Raw genomic sequence first — 20048 nt, forward strand, 5'->3', positions numbered from 1 at the left:
AGAATTCTTTTTATTCTCTTAAGCAATAAGGGCTCCCAATTTAATAAGCCAAAGCACTGCCACCCAGAGACAAACAGAACACCCAGTTCAACAAACAGAACTAATTGCCCTCATCTGAGCTCTAGAACCAAGAAAAAGGAAAAGGCTAAATCTCTATACCAGTACCAAATATGCTTTCTTAGTCCTATATGTTCATGCAATAGTGTGGAAAAGTGAGACATTTTCACAAAAGACAGAACTCCAATTAAACACTGTTAAAAAATGCTCAATCTCTTAAGTGCCATGCTCTTACCAACAAAAATAGCACTAATTCATTGACAAAAAAATAATACTAACATCTCTTGAGGAAATAACTGAGCTGACACAGCAACTAAGCTGCAGCCAGATCAAGCAACTTTTAAGCCTCATTGCCACACCTCAATTAAGTAGGAACTAACTACCCAGGTTAGAATTCACTCATACACCTTGTTCTAGTTTTCTAGCTGCCAGAATGCAATATACAAGAAGGAGGATGGCTTTTACAAAGGGGAATTTAATAAGTTGCTACTTTACAGTTCTAAGGCTGTGAAACTGTCCAAATTAAAACAAGTCTATAGAAATGTCCAATTTAAGGAATCCAGGGAAAGATACCTTGGTTCAAGAAGGCGTTTCTCAGCTGGAGGGGCACATGGCGAACACATCATCATCTGCTACTTTCTCTCCAGGCCTCTTGCTTCTTGAAGCTCCCCGGGAGGTGTTTTCCTTCTTCATCTCCAGAGGTCGCTGGCTGGTGTACTCTGTGATTCTCTCGTCCTTCTGTTGTGGTTCTGTGACTCTCTCCTTGTTCTCAAAAGGCACTCTCTCCTCTTTTATAGGATCCTAGTAAACTAATCAAGACTCATATAGAATGGGTGGGGACACATCTCCATCTAATCAAGTTTAATACCCACAGTTGATTGAGTCACATCTCAATGGAAATAAGCTAATCAAGTTTCAAACCTATAATTACGAATAGGGATTAGAAGAAATGGTTGTTTCCACAAGATTGATTAGGAGTAAAAATGGCTTTTCTCGGGTACATAAATCCTTTCAAACCAGCACAGACCTGAAGGATAGGCATTCCCTTCCCTCTTCCCCAATCTCTCTTGGCTAATGGATCTCCTAGGCCCACTTACTTGTATCCTCCTCTTTTATAAATTGGTGCTTGCAATTTTTAACTTCTCACCAAGTTTATTTCTTCCAGATTAGAAGCCTTTTACACCAAATAAATGCTGATGCAAAAATTTTCAGCTGTTTCAGCCGTCCCTCTGGACTCCTCCCCTCTCAACTTGAATGCGATGACCAGAGAGTCCTATGCCCCATCAGGCAGGACCTACACTCTCTGATAAGCAGGAAGCAGCTACATAAGACAGACCCTCCTCCCTCAGCAACCCTTAAGATTAAGGGGCGAGAACTCTCTGAGGGTGAATTTGAAGCAAGCTAGATCAGGGAGCGATGGTTAAGAAAAAAAACATGAAGGAGCCCTTGAACGAGGATGGTTAATCAAGGTCAGGAGGGCCCAAGTCCAGCACAGAAACCCTGGGTGGGAACCACCCACTTATGGGAAACATCCAGCAGCAGCTGACCCATGTGGAACTAAAGGACCCCCACCTGACTGAGTCAACTACAGAGAAGGGTGAGCCACTCAACCGGCCAAAATGTCTATCTACCACCAGGCACCACCCTGGAGAGAAGGGAGGGTAGAAAGAAGAACCTCGAACAAGGAAGGGGAAGGGAAGTATGGAGAGCAAAGCAATAAGAGCAGATGGTTCCAGTGTTGGGGGCCTCTTGCCTCTATCATCTTGCAAGAGAGTCTGCATGTTCTCTTACATGTGTATTTTAAACTTCCTACCTAGTTGCTCTAAAAAAAAATTTCTTATGGAATTCAGCTAAAGCAAGGCTTAGAAGGAAATTTATAGCTGTAAATGCCCAAATTTTAAAAAGAAGAAAGATCTCAAATTAATATTCTAACCATGTATCTTCATGTTGGAAAAATGGAGGAGAAAGCTAAATCTAAAGCAAACAGAAGGGAGGAAATCATGAAGATAAGAGTTGAAAGTAATGTAAAAGGGAATAGAGAAAATAAATGAAATCAAAAGCTAGTTCTTTAAAATGATCAATGAAATTGACAATCTTTAGCTAGTTTGACCAAGAAAAAAAGAGAGAAGACTCAAATTACTTGAATAAGAAGTAAAATATGGGACACTACTAAAGACCTTACAGAAATAAAGAGGATTTATAAGGGAATATTATGAACAGCTGCATATCAACAAATTAGATAACTTACATGAAAATGGATACACTTCTAGAAAGACAGACTATTGAATCCCACTCAAAAACAAATAGAAAATCTGAATAGAAATATAATAAAGAGATTGAATTAGTAATTTTTTTTTTTTTTTTTTTTAAAGGAAAGACAGAGAGAAGGAAGGAAGGATAGAAGGAAGGAAGGAAGGAAGAAAGGGAAACATTTTTAAACATTTTCTTGTTTTATTGTATTCTGTTTCTCCGTTTTTGTTACATGGGCTGGGGCCGGGAATCGAACCGAGGTCCTCCGGCATAGCAGGCAAGCACTTTGCCCGCTGAGCCACCGCGGCCCCTGAATTAGTAATTTTTAACCCCCCCAAAAGAAAATCACAGCCCCAGAAGATTTTTTGAATTCTACCAAACACTTAAAGACGAATTAACACCAGCATTTATGAACTCTTCCAAAAAAATAAAAAAGTAAACACATCCCAACTCACTCTATGAGTTCAGTATTACTCTGAAATCAAAACCAGACAAAGATATTAAAAGATAAACAAACAAACCAATATCTCTTATGAATACAGATGAAAAATCCCTAAAAAATACTAGTAAACCAAATCAAAGAACATATAAAAAGGATTATTCACCATGACCAAGTGGGACTTAGGAATCAAAGTTGGTTTAACATCTGAAAAGCAGTTACTGTACTACACCACACCAAAAGGATGACAAACAAAACCACACGATCATCTAAATAGACACAGTAAAAAGCATTTGACAGAATCTAATACTTTTCATGGCAAAAACATTCAACAAACTAGGAATAGAAGGAGATTTCTCCAATCAGATGAAATCTTTTACAAAACCCCACAGCTACCATCATATTTAATGGTGAAAGACTGGATGTTCTGCCCCCAAGATCAGGAACAAGGCAAGGACGGTCCCCGTTACCACTGCTGTCTGACCCTGTTCCTGAGTTCTCAACAGGGCAGTTAGGCATGGAAAGAGGAAAGGCATCTACCTTGGAAAGAAAGAAGTAAAACTGTCTTTATTTGCAGATGATCTTACATACAGAAAATCCTAATGAATCCACTAAAAAAATTACTAGAACTAATAAACGAATAAACTAGAACTATTTTCTCTGCCCAAAGTTAGGGGCCTATTTGATGGTTTGGGGTGTACTTTCTGAAAACTACCAGAGAATGAATAATTCATATCTTATGCAAACTGTTCCAGGGCACAGAAAAAAAAATGGAGAGCTAACTTATCAGCCCAGTATAACCCAATGCTCAAATGAGATGAAGATGGACAAGAAATTTATGTCTTTCTCAATTTCAAACAAAATTTTAAAAATATTATCACTCATACTTCTAGTTATTGTCATATTCTGTTTGAGCTCTTCATTATGCCTCTTCCTTTTAAAGTTCCTGTTTATGCAGCTTGGTGATATTTCTCCCATAAGTGTTCGATGCTTTTGATTGTGTGCTCACTCATTGCTAGATTTGAGATTCCCTCTTTGCATCTCAGTAGTTACTGTTCTTGTTTACTGTTCTCCACCTGCAGTGAGTGAGAAGTGGGGGGACTTGCTCCCTGGGAATGCATGCAGTAGCTCATCTCCAGGGTGAGAAGTTTCCTGTTTCTCCTTGTTGGCTCCAGCCTCATAAAGCTGCATGGAATCTCCAGCCCATAGGCACACCCCTCATTTCTCCTAGCTGAAAGCAAATACCTATGCTGCTCCTACTTGGTGCAAGCTGGGTAAAGGACCAATGCTACCAGGGTGCTCTGAATGTATTTCCCTAACTAATCATTTTTCATGTTGCCTAGGCCCCTCTGTCTCTCCTCAAGTGTGTTGCCCCTGAACTTAAAGCATCCTCAGAAGAGTAGCCACCCTCTGGACCTAGCTCACTCTTGATGTAATTTGGGAGATATTATTTTCTTCATTAATCTTTTTTTTTTTTTTTACATTTTTAAAAATTTATTAATTAAAAAAATTAGCAACAAACAAAACATTAAGATATCATTCCATTCTACATATGTAATCAGTAATTCTTAATATCATCACATAGTTGCATATTCATCATTTCTTAGAACATTTGCATCAATTTAGAAAAAGAAATAAAAAGACAACAGAAAAAGAAATAAAATGATAACAGAGAAATAAAAGATTATACATACCATACCCCTTACCCCTCGCTTTCATTGATCACTAGCATTTCAAACTAAATTTATTTTAACATTTGTTCCCCCTATTATTTATTTTTATTCCATTTGTTCTACTCTTCTGTTGATATGGTAGATAAAAGGAGCATCAGACACAAGGTTTTCACAATCACAGAGTCTCATTGTGAAAGCTATATCATTGTTCAGTCATCAGCAAGAAACATGGCTACTGAAACACAGCTCTACATTTTCAGGCAATTCCCTCCAGCCTCTCCACTACATCTTGAACAACAAGGTGATAGCTACTTAATGCGTAAGAATAACCTCCAGGATAACCTCTCGACTCTGTTTGGAATCTCTCAGCCATTGACACTTAGACTCATTTCACTCTTCCCCCTTTTGGTCGAGAAGGTTCTCTCAATCCCTTGATGTTAATTCTCAACTCATTCTAGGGTTTTTCTCAATCCCTTAATGCTGAGTCTCAGCTCATTCCAGGATCTCTGTCCCACGTTGCCAGGAAGGTCCACACCCCTGGGAGTCATGTCCCACGCAGAGAGGGGGAGGGTGGTGAGACTGCTCGTTGTGCTGGCTGGAGAGAGAGGCCACATCTGAGCAACAAAAGAAGCTCTCTTGGGGGTGACTCTTAGGCCTAAACTTTAAGTAGACAGAACCTATCCTTTGTAGGGTTAAGTTTCATATGAACAAACCCCAAGACTGGGGGCTCAGCCTATAGCTTTGGTTGTCCACACTGCTTGTGAGACTATCAAGAATTCAACTTGGGGAAGTTAAATTTCTCCCAGCTCTCACCATTCTCTTCATTAATCTTATGCTATCTGTTTTGTGTTTTAAAGGGGTTACCCAACATTTATGCTCAACCAATGACACTTGATCTTTTTTAAATATTGCTATTATCTTGTTTTATATAAAACTTTCTCTGTTCTTTCTAGAGCTCTTCATGGGAATGGGAGAGAGGCATACAAGCTTGAGTTCCCATCTTGGTCCAATCTCTATCTATTCTAATTCCAACCACCTTAACCTCATCCGGCCACCATGCTATGGTGCTTTTACATGTGAACTATATGTACTGGCACACAAATAGCAAATTAACTATCTTGGGTCAGTAAAATGGATGCTTATAGTATACTACCCGAATAATGGTCATACTATAATGCTATTACAGCTTGTCCTTTTTATTCGTTAACCCTAAAATCTTACCTCTATTTTGTTCTCCTCTCTTATGTGAGGCAATCAGCCCTTGGGCCCCTTCTGTCAAATCAGTGCTAGGTCCCCTTTGCACATCCAACCCAAGATTCTCAACTGAATGACAAGGCGGTTCTGAGATAGCTTCCTATAAGAGACTCAACTTCTTTAAAAATATGTTCATTTTATCTCATATTTTTCTCATTTACCTAAAGAACACACTAAACTACTATTGTTTTTGGAACGTGCATACCCGGGAGATACAGAGTTCTGCATCACTAGATTACAAGCTCTTTGAGCATCATGTATTGAGCTACTAAAGTGTTTGTGACTTGATGGTAAGATGACGGGATGATGGTGAGGCCCCATCCAATGTTTCTGATGGGGGCACTGGGTGATGGTGTTTTAGAAACCCTGGTGGTGCCCATTACATCATCCTCTAAGTGAAGAACAAAACCAAAATGTTCTCCTTTCATTTTTAAGTTGTGTAGCTTTATTATTTATTTAAGTATCTAAGCTTTTCTAGATCTTACATACATGTTCAGCCTCTATCACCTCCTAAAGACGAAGATTTGAGGAAAATCACTAGGTTATATAGCAGACTATTAAACGGCTGTAGGTAATATTATTTCCACTGAAAAATATAACCTAAGAAACCCACAAATAACTTTGGAGGGTAAAGTAATTAATTATATGCCAAGACAGGCAAGAACCCAAAAGAGATGCTTTGGACATGAAAATCCTATTACTCCCCAGGAGACTTTGATGCCAGCTCTGGAAATTTGCTGTTCCTTCTTTTCATAATTGTATTTACACTACAATCACACAGAGAAAATGTGTGCATGATGAAACATGAGTAAAGTCTCTAAGCATTAAAGCTGAGTGAGGGGTTTTGAGTTCATAAAGGACAGTGTTGTCAAAGCGTTTTGAAGTTCACATCACTAATTGCCGCTCTTCAGCAGCCCTTGGCAGCAATGTTTTAAAATCAGATACAGACTTTACAGGATTCGTGGAGTACAAGGAGCCTTAACAGATGCACGGTGAACAGGAGATTTCGATTTCTGTATAGAGTAACCATCAGCCATTCTATAAGCACAGAACTTATTACAAAAGTGGAAACAAATTCGCGTTAACAGATTATTAGTTGATTGGTACAAGACTCTTGATTTGGCAAAACCGCCGCAGCTCTTTTCCCCCAGGAACTTCCTGAACCCGCACATGGACAATATTTTAGTGGAAATGTCTCTCAAAGAATCCTTCACACTATACTGATAAATTTTCTTCCCAAAGTGGTCCTTAAATATAAGACTAAGTTTCATGTACCTCCGAGCTTTTGGTTTTCTTTCCCCATAATCATCTGGGAAGAATGAATTCAGGAAATAAAACAATCCTATCCACCTCTATTTTGTATCTCCAGCTCTTTCTGGGCCAAGGATCCATCTCGCAGGCTCTCTCCCTACACGCTTTCCTGCCCTTATTCATGAGAGTTAAGGACTGACATGCCAAGTCCTCGAGCCGTGGCTGCACTTGTGGGCAGGTTCCCATGAGCATCTGTAAAGCCTATGCCATTAACCCAGGCAGGGTTATCAGCAAGATGCCGGGGCTTCTCTGCGTGGGAGAGAAACAGCTCAGGCAGTCGGCTGTCAGGCAGGTGTGCACGTGGCAACAGGGGAAGCAAGAACCCAGCGAATGCGTGAAACACAGAGCTTCTAAAGAAGGAAAACCCCAGTAAGTCACATGAGTAAAGTACACACTTTATATCTGTCTGCCAAGAACAGAAGCTTCTGGGCATGCTGAAACCCACCTAAATTACATGTACATAGATGGACACGTATGAGAGTGCAGACATATACAGAGAAACATATATCATATATATGAAGCTTTTTCTGCATATATTGATTTTATCATGTTTGCTGTATGTCTGCTTCTGACATAGCCCTTTCTGTAGAATAATCAATTTATCTGCAAGTCTTTGCAACTGTTAAATAGGAACATTGATCCAGAGTCCTACGCCCTGTTGATTGGTTTTAGGTAGTGGTCTCTGATGGGCTGAGCTTGTACTTCTGCCCGGGCCTGGAGAGGCTTCTTCATCTGAAATCTCCGTTAAAGCCCTGCAGGGGCGTCTGATGGGGCAGCCGTGGGGGACGGTGCTTTCCGGCAGGCCCCAGGGCTGCGGTGACCGCCACCCCACCTGGGCAGGCCCCAGAGAGGATGAGATAAAAAGACCAAAGCCAGGCGGTGGCTGATGAGAGGGCGGCGCAGCATGGCCTGTTAGACGCTCCCCCTTTGCAACAACAAAATAAACGGGTAAAGTCAACCATCTCGAATCTCTGCAAGACCGTGGAGACCAGAGAACAAGCCCCGGAGTGCTGAGTCAGAAGGAAACAGTACACCTCAACACGGCCGGAGAGCGTGGCGCAGATTTACTGGGCAGGGCCGCTTCTCCTCGCATCTGCCCAGCGGGCCCTGCGACCCCCAGCCGGGTCTGCGGTGGTTCCCCGACGGTGCACCCACGCACCCGCCCACCCATCCACCCGCGCGCAGTCAGCCATGCGGCACTCAGGCCTGTGCATCATGACCGCGGGCCGCAGTGCATGCACGCGAGTTTAGGCTTCCTAAAAGTGGCAGGGTCCGCGCCGGCCAGCGGGGCCCACACTCCCAGTGGGTCCCGGGCCCAGCTCCAGAGAAGCAGAGGCGCCCCGTGCACGTGCCCAGAGCGCGGATATCCAGCCGTCTGTCTGGTGATGCCTGAGGGACTTGCGCTGGGAGGGGCAGAGGGACGAAGTTTGTTACACTAGTGAAGTCAGCATCAAAACAAACAAGAATGTCATAGATTTAGGTTGTTAAATTTAAGTCCCATGGTAACTACAGATACAATATCAGAAAAGTTGCAAGCTTATGGAGACAGAAAGTGAGTGCAGGCTGCCGCCGGGGGAAGTCAGGAAAATGGGAAGTTAACACACAGGGTGCAGTTTTCCGCTTGGGGAGATGGGAAGACGACAGTAATGGAAGGTGGTGAGGACACGGCAATGCTGTGACTGTGACCAGTCCCACTGGACGGCACACTTGGGAGGGGGTGAGATGGGAAAGTTCATGCTGTATGTATCTTCCCATAGTTTTTTTTTTAAAAAAAAACTAAAGCGATAAAGACAATTAGATGTCATTATGTGAACATGAATGTGCTCAAATAAGAGAGGAGAAATGGCTCAAAAGGACATTACTGGGACATATGAAAAAATGGAATGCAGACTGTAAGCTTTGCATCAATGTTAAAGTTCTTGAACTTGGTAACTGTAGATAAGGTGGTTACGTAAATAAATATCCTCATTCTTAGGAAATGCACATGGTAGTGATCAGTGTTTGAGAAGCATGATGTATAAAACCTACACTCATGTGTTCAGAAAAGGGATCGAGATAGATGGGTAGATGGATGAATGGCAGATGGATGTGTAGATAGAAGGATATAGCAAATGCAGCAAAATTTAACATTGGTAAGCCTGGGCATTTGAGGGGAAAGAGGTATATTGGAGTTCCCTGTATGGGGTTTGTATTATTTTTGTAACTGACCTGTAAGTTTAGAAGTATTTCAAAATAAGGTATTAAAATAATGTGGGATGCAGCTAAAGTAATGCTGAGAGGAATATAGCATAAAATATTTATATTATAAATGAGGAAAGGTCTCAAATCAATAATCTAATTTCTACTAGAAAACTAGAAAGAACAATGTAATTCATCACATTAAAATGCTAAAGAATAAAAGTCATATGGTCATATCAATTAGTACAGAAAAATCATTTCCCATACATGGTAAAATCTCTCAAACTAGGAACAGAGAGGAGCTATCCATCTCTACTTGATTAAAAAAATAAGCTACAAAAAAAACCCCACATCATAATAAGATCAGGAACTAGGCAGAATGCCCATTGTCACCACTCTTATTCAATGTAATACTGGAATTATTACCCAGCTCTATAAGTAGAGAAAGAGAAAGAACTGGTATACCTAAATATTGGAAAATATGAAATAAAACTGTCCATATTTAATGATGACATGATTGTCTATAAAGAAAATCTACCAAGGAATCTATAAAAAATCTCTTAGAACTATTAAGTTCAGGAAGGTTGCAGAATACACAGTCTATACAGCAAATAATTCACATTTCTATACTACTAGTAACAAATGTGAAACCAAATTTAAAACACATCATGATGTATAATTTCTCTGACGGAAATTAAGTACTTAGGCAAAAATCTAGGAAACATCTGTATCCCAAAAATTACAAAATGCCGATGAAAGAAGTTAAAGAATGGAGAGCTGTACCATGTTCCTGGATTGTAAGAGTCAACAAAGTAAATATGTCAGTTCTCCCCCAGGTTGGTCTACAGGTTTAATGCAATTCCTATCTAAATCCCAGCAAGATTTTTTTTTGTAGAAATAGGTAGGTTTATTCAAAAATTATAAGGAAAGGCATAAGTAAAACTGTTCTGACAAAGAAGAAAGTGGGGAGCTCGCTCTGTTCAGTGTGAAGGATATCCAGTGGCAGGAATTAAGAAAGTGTGGGATTGGTGGAGGGCCAAAAACAGATCTGTGGTTCAGAACGTGGAACCCAGAAAGAGACCTACACAAATATGCCCAGCTGATTTTTTGACAAAAATGGGAAAGCAATTCAATGGAGGAAGGATAGCTTTATTCAACAAATGATCCTGGGGCAATTGCACATTTGTAAGCAAAAAAGAAAAAGAATTGATCTAAACCTCACACTTACACAAAAATTAACAACAAAAAAAATGGCTTCATGGGCTTAAATGTAAAACTTTTAGAAAGAAATGTAGGAGAAAATCTGCAGGATTGAAGGCTAGATAAAGAGTTCTCAGACTTCATACAAAAGCACAATCCAAATTGACCAGCTGTACCTCATCAGAATTGAAAACTTCTGCTCTCTGCAAGAGTTGTAAGTTACACAGCTGACAAAAGATTTGTATCTAAAATACTTAAAGAACTCTCAAAATTCAACAATAAAGAACAAACAAATTAGAAAATGGGCAAAAATCACCAAAGAGGAAATATAAATGGTCAATAAATCCATGAAAAAGATATCCAACATCATTAGCCATAGGGCTAATTAAAATCACAATGAGCTCTAACTACATACCTATCAGAATGGTCAAAATAAAAAATAGTGATAACACCAAGTGCTGATGAGGATGTTGAGAAACTGGGTCACGCACACATTGGCGTGGGAGTGTAAAATTGTACATCTGCTCTGGAAAAGAGCAGATGTAGTTTCTTAGAAAACTAAGCATGCAACTATCCCATGACCCATAAATTGTACTACTGGGTAGTGGTTGTGAGGTGGGGCGGGCAAGTACTAAATTTAAAGTCCTAATAATATGAGGCTGACGTATTGGACTTGTGTCTTAAATTGCTTTTCTCTTATTCGATCTCTCACATGTTACCCTTATTAGTTTAACATGGAAAACCATTACGGTAGTACCCAGAGAAATGAAAACATGTTCACACAAAAGCCTGTACACAAACATTATTCACTATAGGCCCAAACTGGAAATAACGCAGATGTCCTTTGAGGGGTTAATGGTGAAATAAACCATGATTCATTCATATCGGGGACTACCAGCAATGGATAAAAAGAAGTGAAGTATTAATGCATGCAACCAGTAGGAATCTAGAGAGAGTTGTGCTGATTGAAAAATGCTGATCTCAAAGACTATATTTTATATGATCCCTTTTATATAATATTCTCAAAATGACAAAAGTATAGAGATAGAGAACAGATGAAAGGTTATCAGCGATGGGGGTGCAGGTGGCTGTGGCTTATGGGGGTCCTTGTGATGGAACTTTTCAGTGTTTTGGCTGCACTTGTGGCCACACAAACCCACATGTGATAGGACTGCACAGAACTAAACTCACACACCGCATGAAAGTGTGTGTGTGAAACGGCGACACCCTGGGTGAGGTCCGCGCGCTGGATCATGTGACTTTCCTGGCTTTGACACCGAATTGTCATTAGGCAAGATGTTCCCCACTGGGGGACACCTGGTGAAGGGTATGTTATCCAGCTGGATTATTTCTTAGAACCACATGTGAATCTACAATGATCTCAAAAGAAAAAGTTAGAAAAAAGAAAAACAGAGTATTCAGCAGATGGGAAGCTGCTGAGTCCAGCAAGCCAGGGCCTGAAAGCACCCATTGGCTGAGCAGCAAGGGAGACACTGGTAACTTGGGGCGATTCTGTGTAAAAGGAGAGGAGCGGGCAGGGCCGGGGCTCGTGCACTGAGAGGAGAATGGAGATGAAGGGTTGAAGGCAGTGGGGGCAGAAGATGAGTGTGAGAAGGGGTGGGTGGGTGAGGGCTGTAGGAACAGGGCAGCGCTGCATCTGGCGAGGGACTGTGAAGGGAGGGTGGCTTGGAGACTGGAGAGCCCTAAATGTCTTAGTGCCATTGGAAAGAGCCGGTTGGAGTGAAGGGCTGGAACTGGACACAGAATAGGGGGAGAATCCAAGCAGGAGAGACAAAGCAGAGGTGGGGGGCAGGAGGAGGAAAGCTCCTTCTGTTGTACTGGACTAGCCCGATGGTGAAAAGGATGTGTATGGATGCAGAAAAGTGTAGATGTAGTGCCAGGATGCTGAGGAAGTGTTCGCCACCTGTTTTCTCTGCAGGAGACGGGGTCCCGGCCGGCAGTAAACAGGGAAGAGACTGGAATGGAAGGTGGAGGGAGAGGGAGAGGCCCCTGGCTTGGGCTCCCATGGAAACCTCGGCAGAGCCCTGCAGGTGGCAAGGTGCCGCGCCCCCCAGCACGCCCACCCCTCTCCTGTCCTCCCCACTCCTCACATCCCGCTTCACTGCCACTTTTTGCACCTGCGTGCCCCAGGCAGCCAGTGTGAAATCAGATCTAACCTTGCCTGGACATTTTGCTCTCATGGTTTTCCATGTAAAATCAGTAAGACTAAAATGTGAGAGACTGAATGAGAGAAAAGCAATTTAATTGAAACACAAGTCCAGTAAGTCAGCCTAATATTACTAGGACTTTAAATTTAGGAATTGCCCTCCCCACCTCAGAACCACTTCTTAGAGGGAGTTGCTTCTGTGCTTTTCACGTCAAGGTGAAACATCACCTGAGTTCTCATCAGGAGAAACTTCCCCAGGTGCCTGCCCTCTCGGCTGCTGTGGCATCTCCTTCCCTTGTCTCTGCCTGCAAAGGGGCTGCTCCCTGCCCGCTAGAGCCCCCAGGGTCAGAGAGGGCTGCGGGAGAGTGCTGGGCCATCCCGAGGCACGATGAGGCTGCCAGGCGAGGGGAGGATGAGCAGAGGGCAGGAAGGGCGTCTGATGGGCCAGGCTCTCTCCTTGCAGGGGAGGAAATGGGTTGGAGGTGGCTGGAGTGGGTGTGGCAGGGGCTCAGGTGATGGAAAGGATTCCAGAGGTTCAGGTTGGAGTCCCAGCCTTCAGGAAGGACATGACAGCATGGCCAGCTGCCCGTGGGTGGTGTGGAGGCCAGGGCTGGCGGGTCGGGGTGGAGACCCGGGCACACTGGGTGGGGTTATAGGCCAGGAAGCGTGACCCCAGACGCACGGTGAGATGCCCAGGAGACAGTCTGGCAGTGGTTAAGACAATGACCCAAAAGCCAGATTATTTTATGACTTAATAGAAGAAACAAAAAACCATAATAAACCACAGCTGGCCCACCTTTTGTTTGGGGAGGAAGTGCTAGTTTATTTTTCATTAGGACTAACTTTAAGGCCTTCAATTCACATACAATAGTCACACGGTTACATTTCAAATGGGAGAGATGGTCAGCCAGCTCACCAGGTCCAAACTGATTTTAACTGGACCTGGAGGAAACCTGATATAAAAATAACTTGTGTTCCGCCTCGGCGCGGCAGTGGGGACAGGCTAGGGCACAAACTGCTGCCCTGCTGAGGCCGCCTGCAACCCGGGGGTGGCCGGCGCCCTCTGTGGCCTCAACACACCTTCTCTGCAGCACATGTCAGGTTTGGCACATAGTAAATTTTATTTGACTTTCACATTTACGAATTCAGGACGCTTTCCTTCCCACCGCCACTTTCAGAGAAGGTAGGTTGCAGCTGCCTGGAAGAAAAATCCCCAGGGTGGTCCGTGCAGTCGCTCATGCTCCGAGACGAGCCCCCAGGCCTTCCAGCAGGGCTCACCCCATACCTTGAGGACCTTCCCGGTCAGGTGACCCCGTTGGGTGCCTGTGGCTTGTTCCCTGCTGCGCCCAGCTCAGTGCCCAGGAGATGGTGACAGGGGGCTGCCTGGGCCCAGGGTTTTATTGCTGGTGAGCTCAACTACCCCCAGCCGCTCCGTCCAGGGCTGCAGGTTGCCCAGAGGAACAGAAATGTGGACGCTCTACTGACCTCTGCAGGGCTGGCACACTGCGTCTGCTTGCCTCCCATCCCAGGGGAGGGGGTCTGAGAGGAGCGGGTCAGAGAACGCTCCTGTTCCCCCATCTATGGGACAGAGGCAATAGGCGAGGCCACAGGCAGGACGGATGTGCCCAAATCCACAGCAGCCCAGGAGACAAGGACTAAGCAGGTCACTGTGTTAAATACCACGTATCCTTTAAGACCCCAAAAGAGGTTCCTTTCCTTTCTCGGGTGGAAAGAATTTACACTTCCCCACCTCATTTCCCAAAACGGTATCTCTTGGGCTGAATGATAGCTGCCCGGCAGGCCGAGGTTCAGAAACACGAGCGTGCCTTACACAGGTTACACGTTCTGAATGGATGGACTGCCTGCAAATGCCCTTTGGTCATCACTGAACTTCACAGGAAAAAAAGTAATCATGGAAAATACACATCTTGCCTTGGTAATTACAGCAGCGCCAAAACAAAAGAGGTATAGTTTGATAGACATACTGGGTGAGTCCCTGCAGTCCATTAAGTCCTCCTTCCACCTGGAAGTGCTGGGAGCCATTCCTGGGTCCCCTGAGAGCAAGCCGCCTGCTGACCACTGAGCAAAGCTGTTCTTTGACAGCTGAGGAAAATGACTCCTAACGCCCTGTAGTTCTTCCTCTGTGGGTTCACCAGGCTGTAAATTTTCAGCTTTTCCCCCTCAGAGGTGAGGGAAGAGCAAATGGTAGCTTCACGTGGCCAGTGGGCTGGGGGCTCTTCGGTGCACCTCACATCCAAACTGAACAGTCACCGCGGGGTCCAACTTTGCAAGCCAAGGCGCCAACCAAGTGCTGGCCGGTCCCTGGCAGGCCGTGGGCCAAGGGGGTGTCACTTCCGCTCACCTAGTCTAACAAAGATTTTCAAACTCACAGGTCCTGGGCATCAGTTTAGCAAAAAATCTGGTTTCTGATACCCGAAGAGTTTAAAGTCCCCCTGGAAGCGCGCGTACAGGCGCCGGATGTCCCGTTTGCTTATACCCAGGAAGTAGCGCTGCACCTTGGTTCTGTTGTACGCCGTGATACCCGGCGGGATGGTCGGGTATGACACCAGGTGGTCGATCCCGGCCTCCCTCAAGATGTAGGGAGCGTCGTCCTCCAGGGTCTCGTGGTGCCCGATCACGCTGTATGGGATCTCGCAGGGCGCGCAGAGCTCCACATACGTCAGCCAGTGGATGACGCGGTCCCCGAACTGCAGGTCCAGCCACCTGTGGTTCGGGTCGCCCAGGTAGCGCACGAAGTCCTCGAACTGGATGCCCCTGGTCTCCGTGCGATTCCGCCGGTACTTCCGGATGATGCCGGGAGCGATCTCGTGCTTGTACCAGGGCTCGAACCGGGGGTTGTGGACAAACTTATCCTTAAAGGCAGAAATAAGTCTTTCAAAGGGATCTCTGACAATAAAAAACTTGAAGTATGTTTTCAACCTAAGGGGGAAAATGGAAACAGGTAAGCAGTTAACGAGATGGCGCTGGTGGCAACGGCGGTTTGGATGCAAAGAGCAGAGGACGGCGGTGTTGGCAGCGGTAGGACAGCCCCGGGACGCAGGTCCCGTCACCGGCCCATTTTACAGGTGAGGAAACGGAGGTTTAGGAATCTTCACCTGCCCGAGACCACAGTATTCATGCTAGGAGGGGCACAGTGAGGAAGTCGATGGAGTCTAAGTTTTGTTTTACTGGAATATTCCAGAACTTCAAGGTGCATAATCATTTTGTTCTTGGGCAGGAAATCTTAAGGCAAGGAACTCCAGGAGATTAACGAATGGTCAAGGCCAGAGGAAGTTACTTTAAGGGGCCATCTTTAAGAATCTGAATAAAAATTGCCAGGAGAAGCACAAATATGAAAACAGGGAGAGGTAAGAGAAAAGGAGAAGCCAGAGGCTGCACGCTATACCTGGCAGGAAAGGTGGCCTGGGGGAGCTGCCAGCTCTGGCAGCGCAGTGGTGGCACAAGTGTGGGTGGCTGTGGCGGTGGCCAATATCGAGAAGGCCAGACTGTGCCAACGGTGCCCACCACACCCCAGGAACTGCTCTCCATGTGTCCTGCTTCTTAACTTGTGCAATCTCACAAAATTCCCACCAGGTGGGCACTTCGGGGAGCCACAGAGGGTGCGTCCCCTGGAGGACCTCCATCCTGGCAGTAACACCTGCATTTTGAAGATTTTGTACAAAGATGGAAGAAGGGTTCAGCCAGGACCAGAAGCAATGAGAAGGCAGAGAGGTCCTAGTGCAGTTGGTGACCTGGGATTTACTTGCTGCTTATGTATTCTTATTTCTTTTAAACCTTGCTCTCCTGGCCCAGTTCATACCTACTGGACAACTTTTCAGCTCATTAGCTAAGTGACTTTAAAAATGCAAGGCAGTGTCCCGAGCTCGCCAACCCTGCTGCAGTCAGCAAGGTCTGGCCATCTGCTCTGCCAACGCTACATCCAGCTGATGCCACCACTCCCAGGGCAGACACCACTGTGTCCTTGGAAAAAAAGGAAAAACTGAGTGGTTTTCTTGCAATCCAAATCCCTTTTTTTTTATGAAGGAAAGATCACATTCAGTAAGGAACCTATAAAACTTCATGAAAACAAAACAAAACTAAAATGACCTCTCATTTCCGTTGGCACAATGAGGCGGTCTTCCTGTGCCCCAACTGCAGAAAGGCTAAGACAAAGAAGGGGGCTCTCAGAAGTCCCCACACTCAGCTGCCCCTCACCAGCACAAGCCGACAGCCAGCCCCTGGGTCCCTGGAGCAATGTGGAAGCAATGGGATTTATTCAATTTCTTTCCAGGTTTTAAAAACATCTCCTCCCTTTTGAGAAACCTGCTCTTACCGCTTCTGAATTTCTGTCTCGCTGAAGGAAGACAGCCGAGGGAGGCCATTCTTCTCGTGGTCATGTACCACATTCTCGGGGATCTCCTCGATGGACGGAAATGCTCCTGGGAAGTGAACAAGAGGGTCACCGACAACCTGGGTACTATCCTGAAAGGAAGATGCCTGTGCCCCCCACAGACAGGCCTGACAAACCCATCCCCAGCCGCTGTGAGTTTAGGTTGTCCAAGCTCAACTTCCAGCAGATGGGAGAGGAAGAAAAGCTTCTGGTAAAAGCCAATCAGAGGAAACAGATAAGTGAGGAGGAGAAGGAACGGAGAGGGAACTAGAAATACTGGCCAAACCTCCCTCTGGCAATGCATCTAAATTGGGTTATATTCACCATTAAAGAAAACAGATCACGGCATGCAAACCAAAAGTTCAAAATTAGCAATATCTACTATATTCTGAAAGTGGGGAAAACGTGCCAGCACAACAGGATTGCCAAGCATGCTGCTTTATACCAAGCACCAGCACGGTCAGCATCTACTGACGGGCCAAACACCATGGGCCCAAATGGCGCTTAGGTAACTTCACCTAAGCATTCCAAACTGACAAGGAACAAAGATGTCTGATTCTGGAAAAACCAGGCTACCATGCCGGCAGCCTCGTGGCGTATCTGAAACAGGATTTCAAGAGGACAGGAAGTGTCCAAAGAGGAGGCAGGTCAGTATAAAAAGCCACGGTCTGTCCACTGAAGCCAAGTGCCTAAGGCTGGTGGACTGGGCAGGTTTCTCTCTCCTAAACACACACAAATGGGAAGAAACTGTCATTTTGATGAGATGGTCTGAGCCAGCAAACAAACCCCAGTTCCCAACTTTGTGTGGATACTGGCACATAAAACCCATAGTTCAGGCGAGGCAGAATCTCCATTCAGCCATCTCAGCAAGCAAAGTTGGCCGCAGCCCTGTCTGTTTAATTCACTCTGTCGAAACTATTTAAGCACAAGAAGAGAATGCTGGGCTGCGAGCTGTGGAGGTGGCTATACAAAGGGGTGAGACCGAATCTTCACCCTCAAGGGGACTGAGGAAGAACAAATTCTGAGGATTCATACCTGACCTGCTCCCACAGCTGCCCAAGGCTCAGGCACACCTGGGGACGACTGCCCCAGGGGCTGCTCTTGTTCCCACCCCACGACCTTGCAAACCCACACCTATTTCTATCCTGACCTTTAAAGGAGGCTGCTTCACCCTGCGGAGGCAGGTCGTGAGACATTTTTACAGTCTGTTTTGAACTTCCTTTATCACCTCATTCTGCTTTTAAAAGTCCAACGTGCTGCCAAATAACTCAAGAAGGCTCTAATGCAACATGCTCTGCATGTTAATCATAAACCTGAACAAGCCACGAAGAGGCCAGAGGACAGCCAACACGGACCACCAACTCTGCACATGCCATGGGTGATGGCGGGCACGGGGTGGGGGAGCGCGTGGCTGCCAACGTGAACTGTATTCCTTCTGAGGCTGAATTTAGTAGACAGAGGACATAATTATCTTGGATTCTCCAGAGTAACTGGAACTTAAACAAACACATATGGCGTCTGAGAAGAGCAAGGAGTGGTCAGAAGATGTGGTGTGTGAGGTCACTTTCCAGGGATCTGATTTGCTCCCAAGGAAACATTTGCTTCCCTGAAGTATGAGGATTAAAGCCTCTGAATTCAGACGCGTAGTGTATCCCAACGTCCTCCTCCCCAACCCGGACAGAGAACTGTCTGCAGGGGAAGAAGCGTGCTGGCTGTGGTCGGTGGCCTGTGACAGGCAGGTGCGTGCGTGCGTGCGTGCGTGCGTGCGTGCGTGCGTGCGTGTGTGTGTGTGTGTGTGTGTGTGTGTGTCCTCCCAGCCCCTTCTCCTTGCATCCTCCCTCGCCCAGGGAGACTCGCCCTCTGGCTACAAAGATGCCAGATAAGATGTTAATCAGTGCAGTGAATCCAAGAAGAAAAAGGGTCAATGGGGTGGGGCAAGCTGCTGAGACAGGGATTCTATTGCGAAAAGCAAGGAAATTCTGACCTTGGCTGGGCTCCTTTAAAAATAATCAGTATCTACATTAATCCCAGCAACTTTTAAGATGCAATACTAATAGGAAAAGAAAAAGCAAGAAATGCCCCCCAGGCTGACAGTCCTTTCAGGAGGAAGCATTCCTTGCTGCGGCTTCCCCACATCTCCCTTCGCCAACCCCCCCCCCCCCCCAGCTGGTCACAGTACTCCTTCCCTGGGACACCACCACCTCCTGCACGTGGACCTCCCTGGGCACGGCACCTACCGTTTAAGACGATCAGTACTTTCTTCCACTGGGTATTGCCCACTTTGGGAGTCTGGCAGAAAAGAATTTTGTGCTTGTCACAGACAAATATCCGGTCCAGAACAAACTTGGAGACAGCAGTATGAGAGAGATTCTTGAGCGCGTCGTCCCTGCAGACGTTTCGGACGAGTTCCAGACGCTCCATGTAGACCAGGGGCGGTGCCAGCCTGCTGCCAGCTGGCCCCTCTCCCGTCGGCTGGCAGCAGGAAGGGAGCAAAGCGGGCATAAGGGCTGCGTTAGTGAGACCAGCACAGACAACAGTAGGGTCACCGATGGCTCTGCTCCCTGCTTCTTCCCGTTAATAACGTGCCAGGTGCAAGAACCACGGGGCAGGGGTCTGCGTGTGCGTGTGAGATTCACCACTGGGGCTGGGGTGGGGTTCACAGCGTAATCAGAGACTCAGTTAACACTTGGTCTCTCCACCCCCAGAATGGACAAGCAGTGAAACAGGCAGCAGGCCGGCCCTTTGCTTAGAACTCCACTGATGGCATTATGGCTTCTAGTCTCCTGGGAACAGAGGAAACCTTTCATTCGGGAATGGTGAAGGCCAGTTTCCATTCAATTTATGCTTCTTAGCATTTCCCTTTCATGCAATTCTGAGTTTCCATATTTAGGATGACTCTAAAGACCAGTGGTCCCTGTAGTTGGGGGCTACTCTGAAGGTACTCTGGTATATAAGGCACTGCCCATTACAACTAATAAATCTAAATCCAAAGGATTTCTCACCCAAGCTGCTGAGCAGCAGCTTCACTGTGGCTATCAGTGAAGCCACACTTGATAAAACCAAACAAGGGAAAAATGGAATTTGATCTACATTTAATTGCCCTTCCTCAGATTGGGCATCTATACAATA

At 45.4% G+C, this 20048-nt stretch overlaps 1 protein-coding gene across 6 annotated transcripts in view; it reads right to left on the reverse strand.

The window, feature by feature from the left end:
- Positions 1-12958: 12958 nt before the first annotated feature.
- Positions 12959-20048, reverse strand: part of CHST10 (carbohydrate sulfotransferase 10) — a 29040-nt gene continuing 21950 nt past the window's right edge. For all 6 annotated transcript variants that reach the window (XM_077133886.1, XM_077133883.1, XM_077133884.1 and 3 more), the window contains 3 exons: positions 19157-19391; positions 16863-16968; positions 12959-15469 (listed from right to left, as the gene is read on the reverse strand). In XM_077133886.1, coding sequence (XP_076990001.1) covers positions 14932-15469; positions 16863-16968; positions 19157-19391 — 879 coding nt within the window. In that variant the 3' untranslated portion in view covers positions 12959-14931. The remainder of the gene's footprint in view (positions 15470-16862; positions 16969-19156; positions 19392-20048) is intronic.

The sequence above is a fragment of the Tamandua tetradactyla genome, chromosome 17 (assembly GCF_023851605.1).
Source record: "Tamandua tetradactyla isolate mTamTet1 chromosome 17, mTamTet1.pri, whole genome shotgun sequence".
Taxonomy (NCBI): Eukaryota; Metazoa; Chordata; class Mammalia; order Pilosa; family Myrmecophagidae; genus Tamandua; species Tamandua tetradactyla.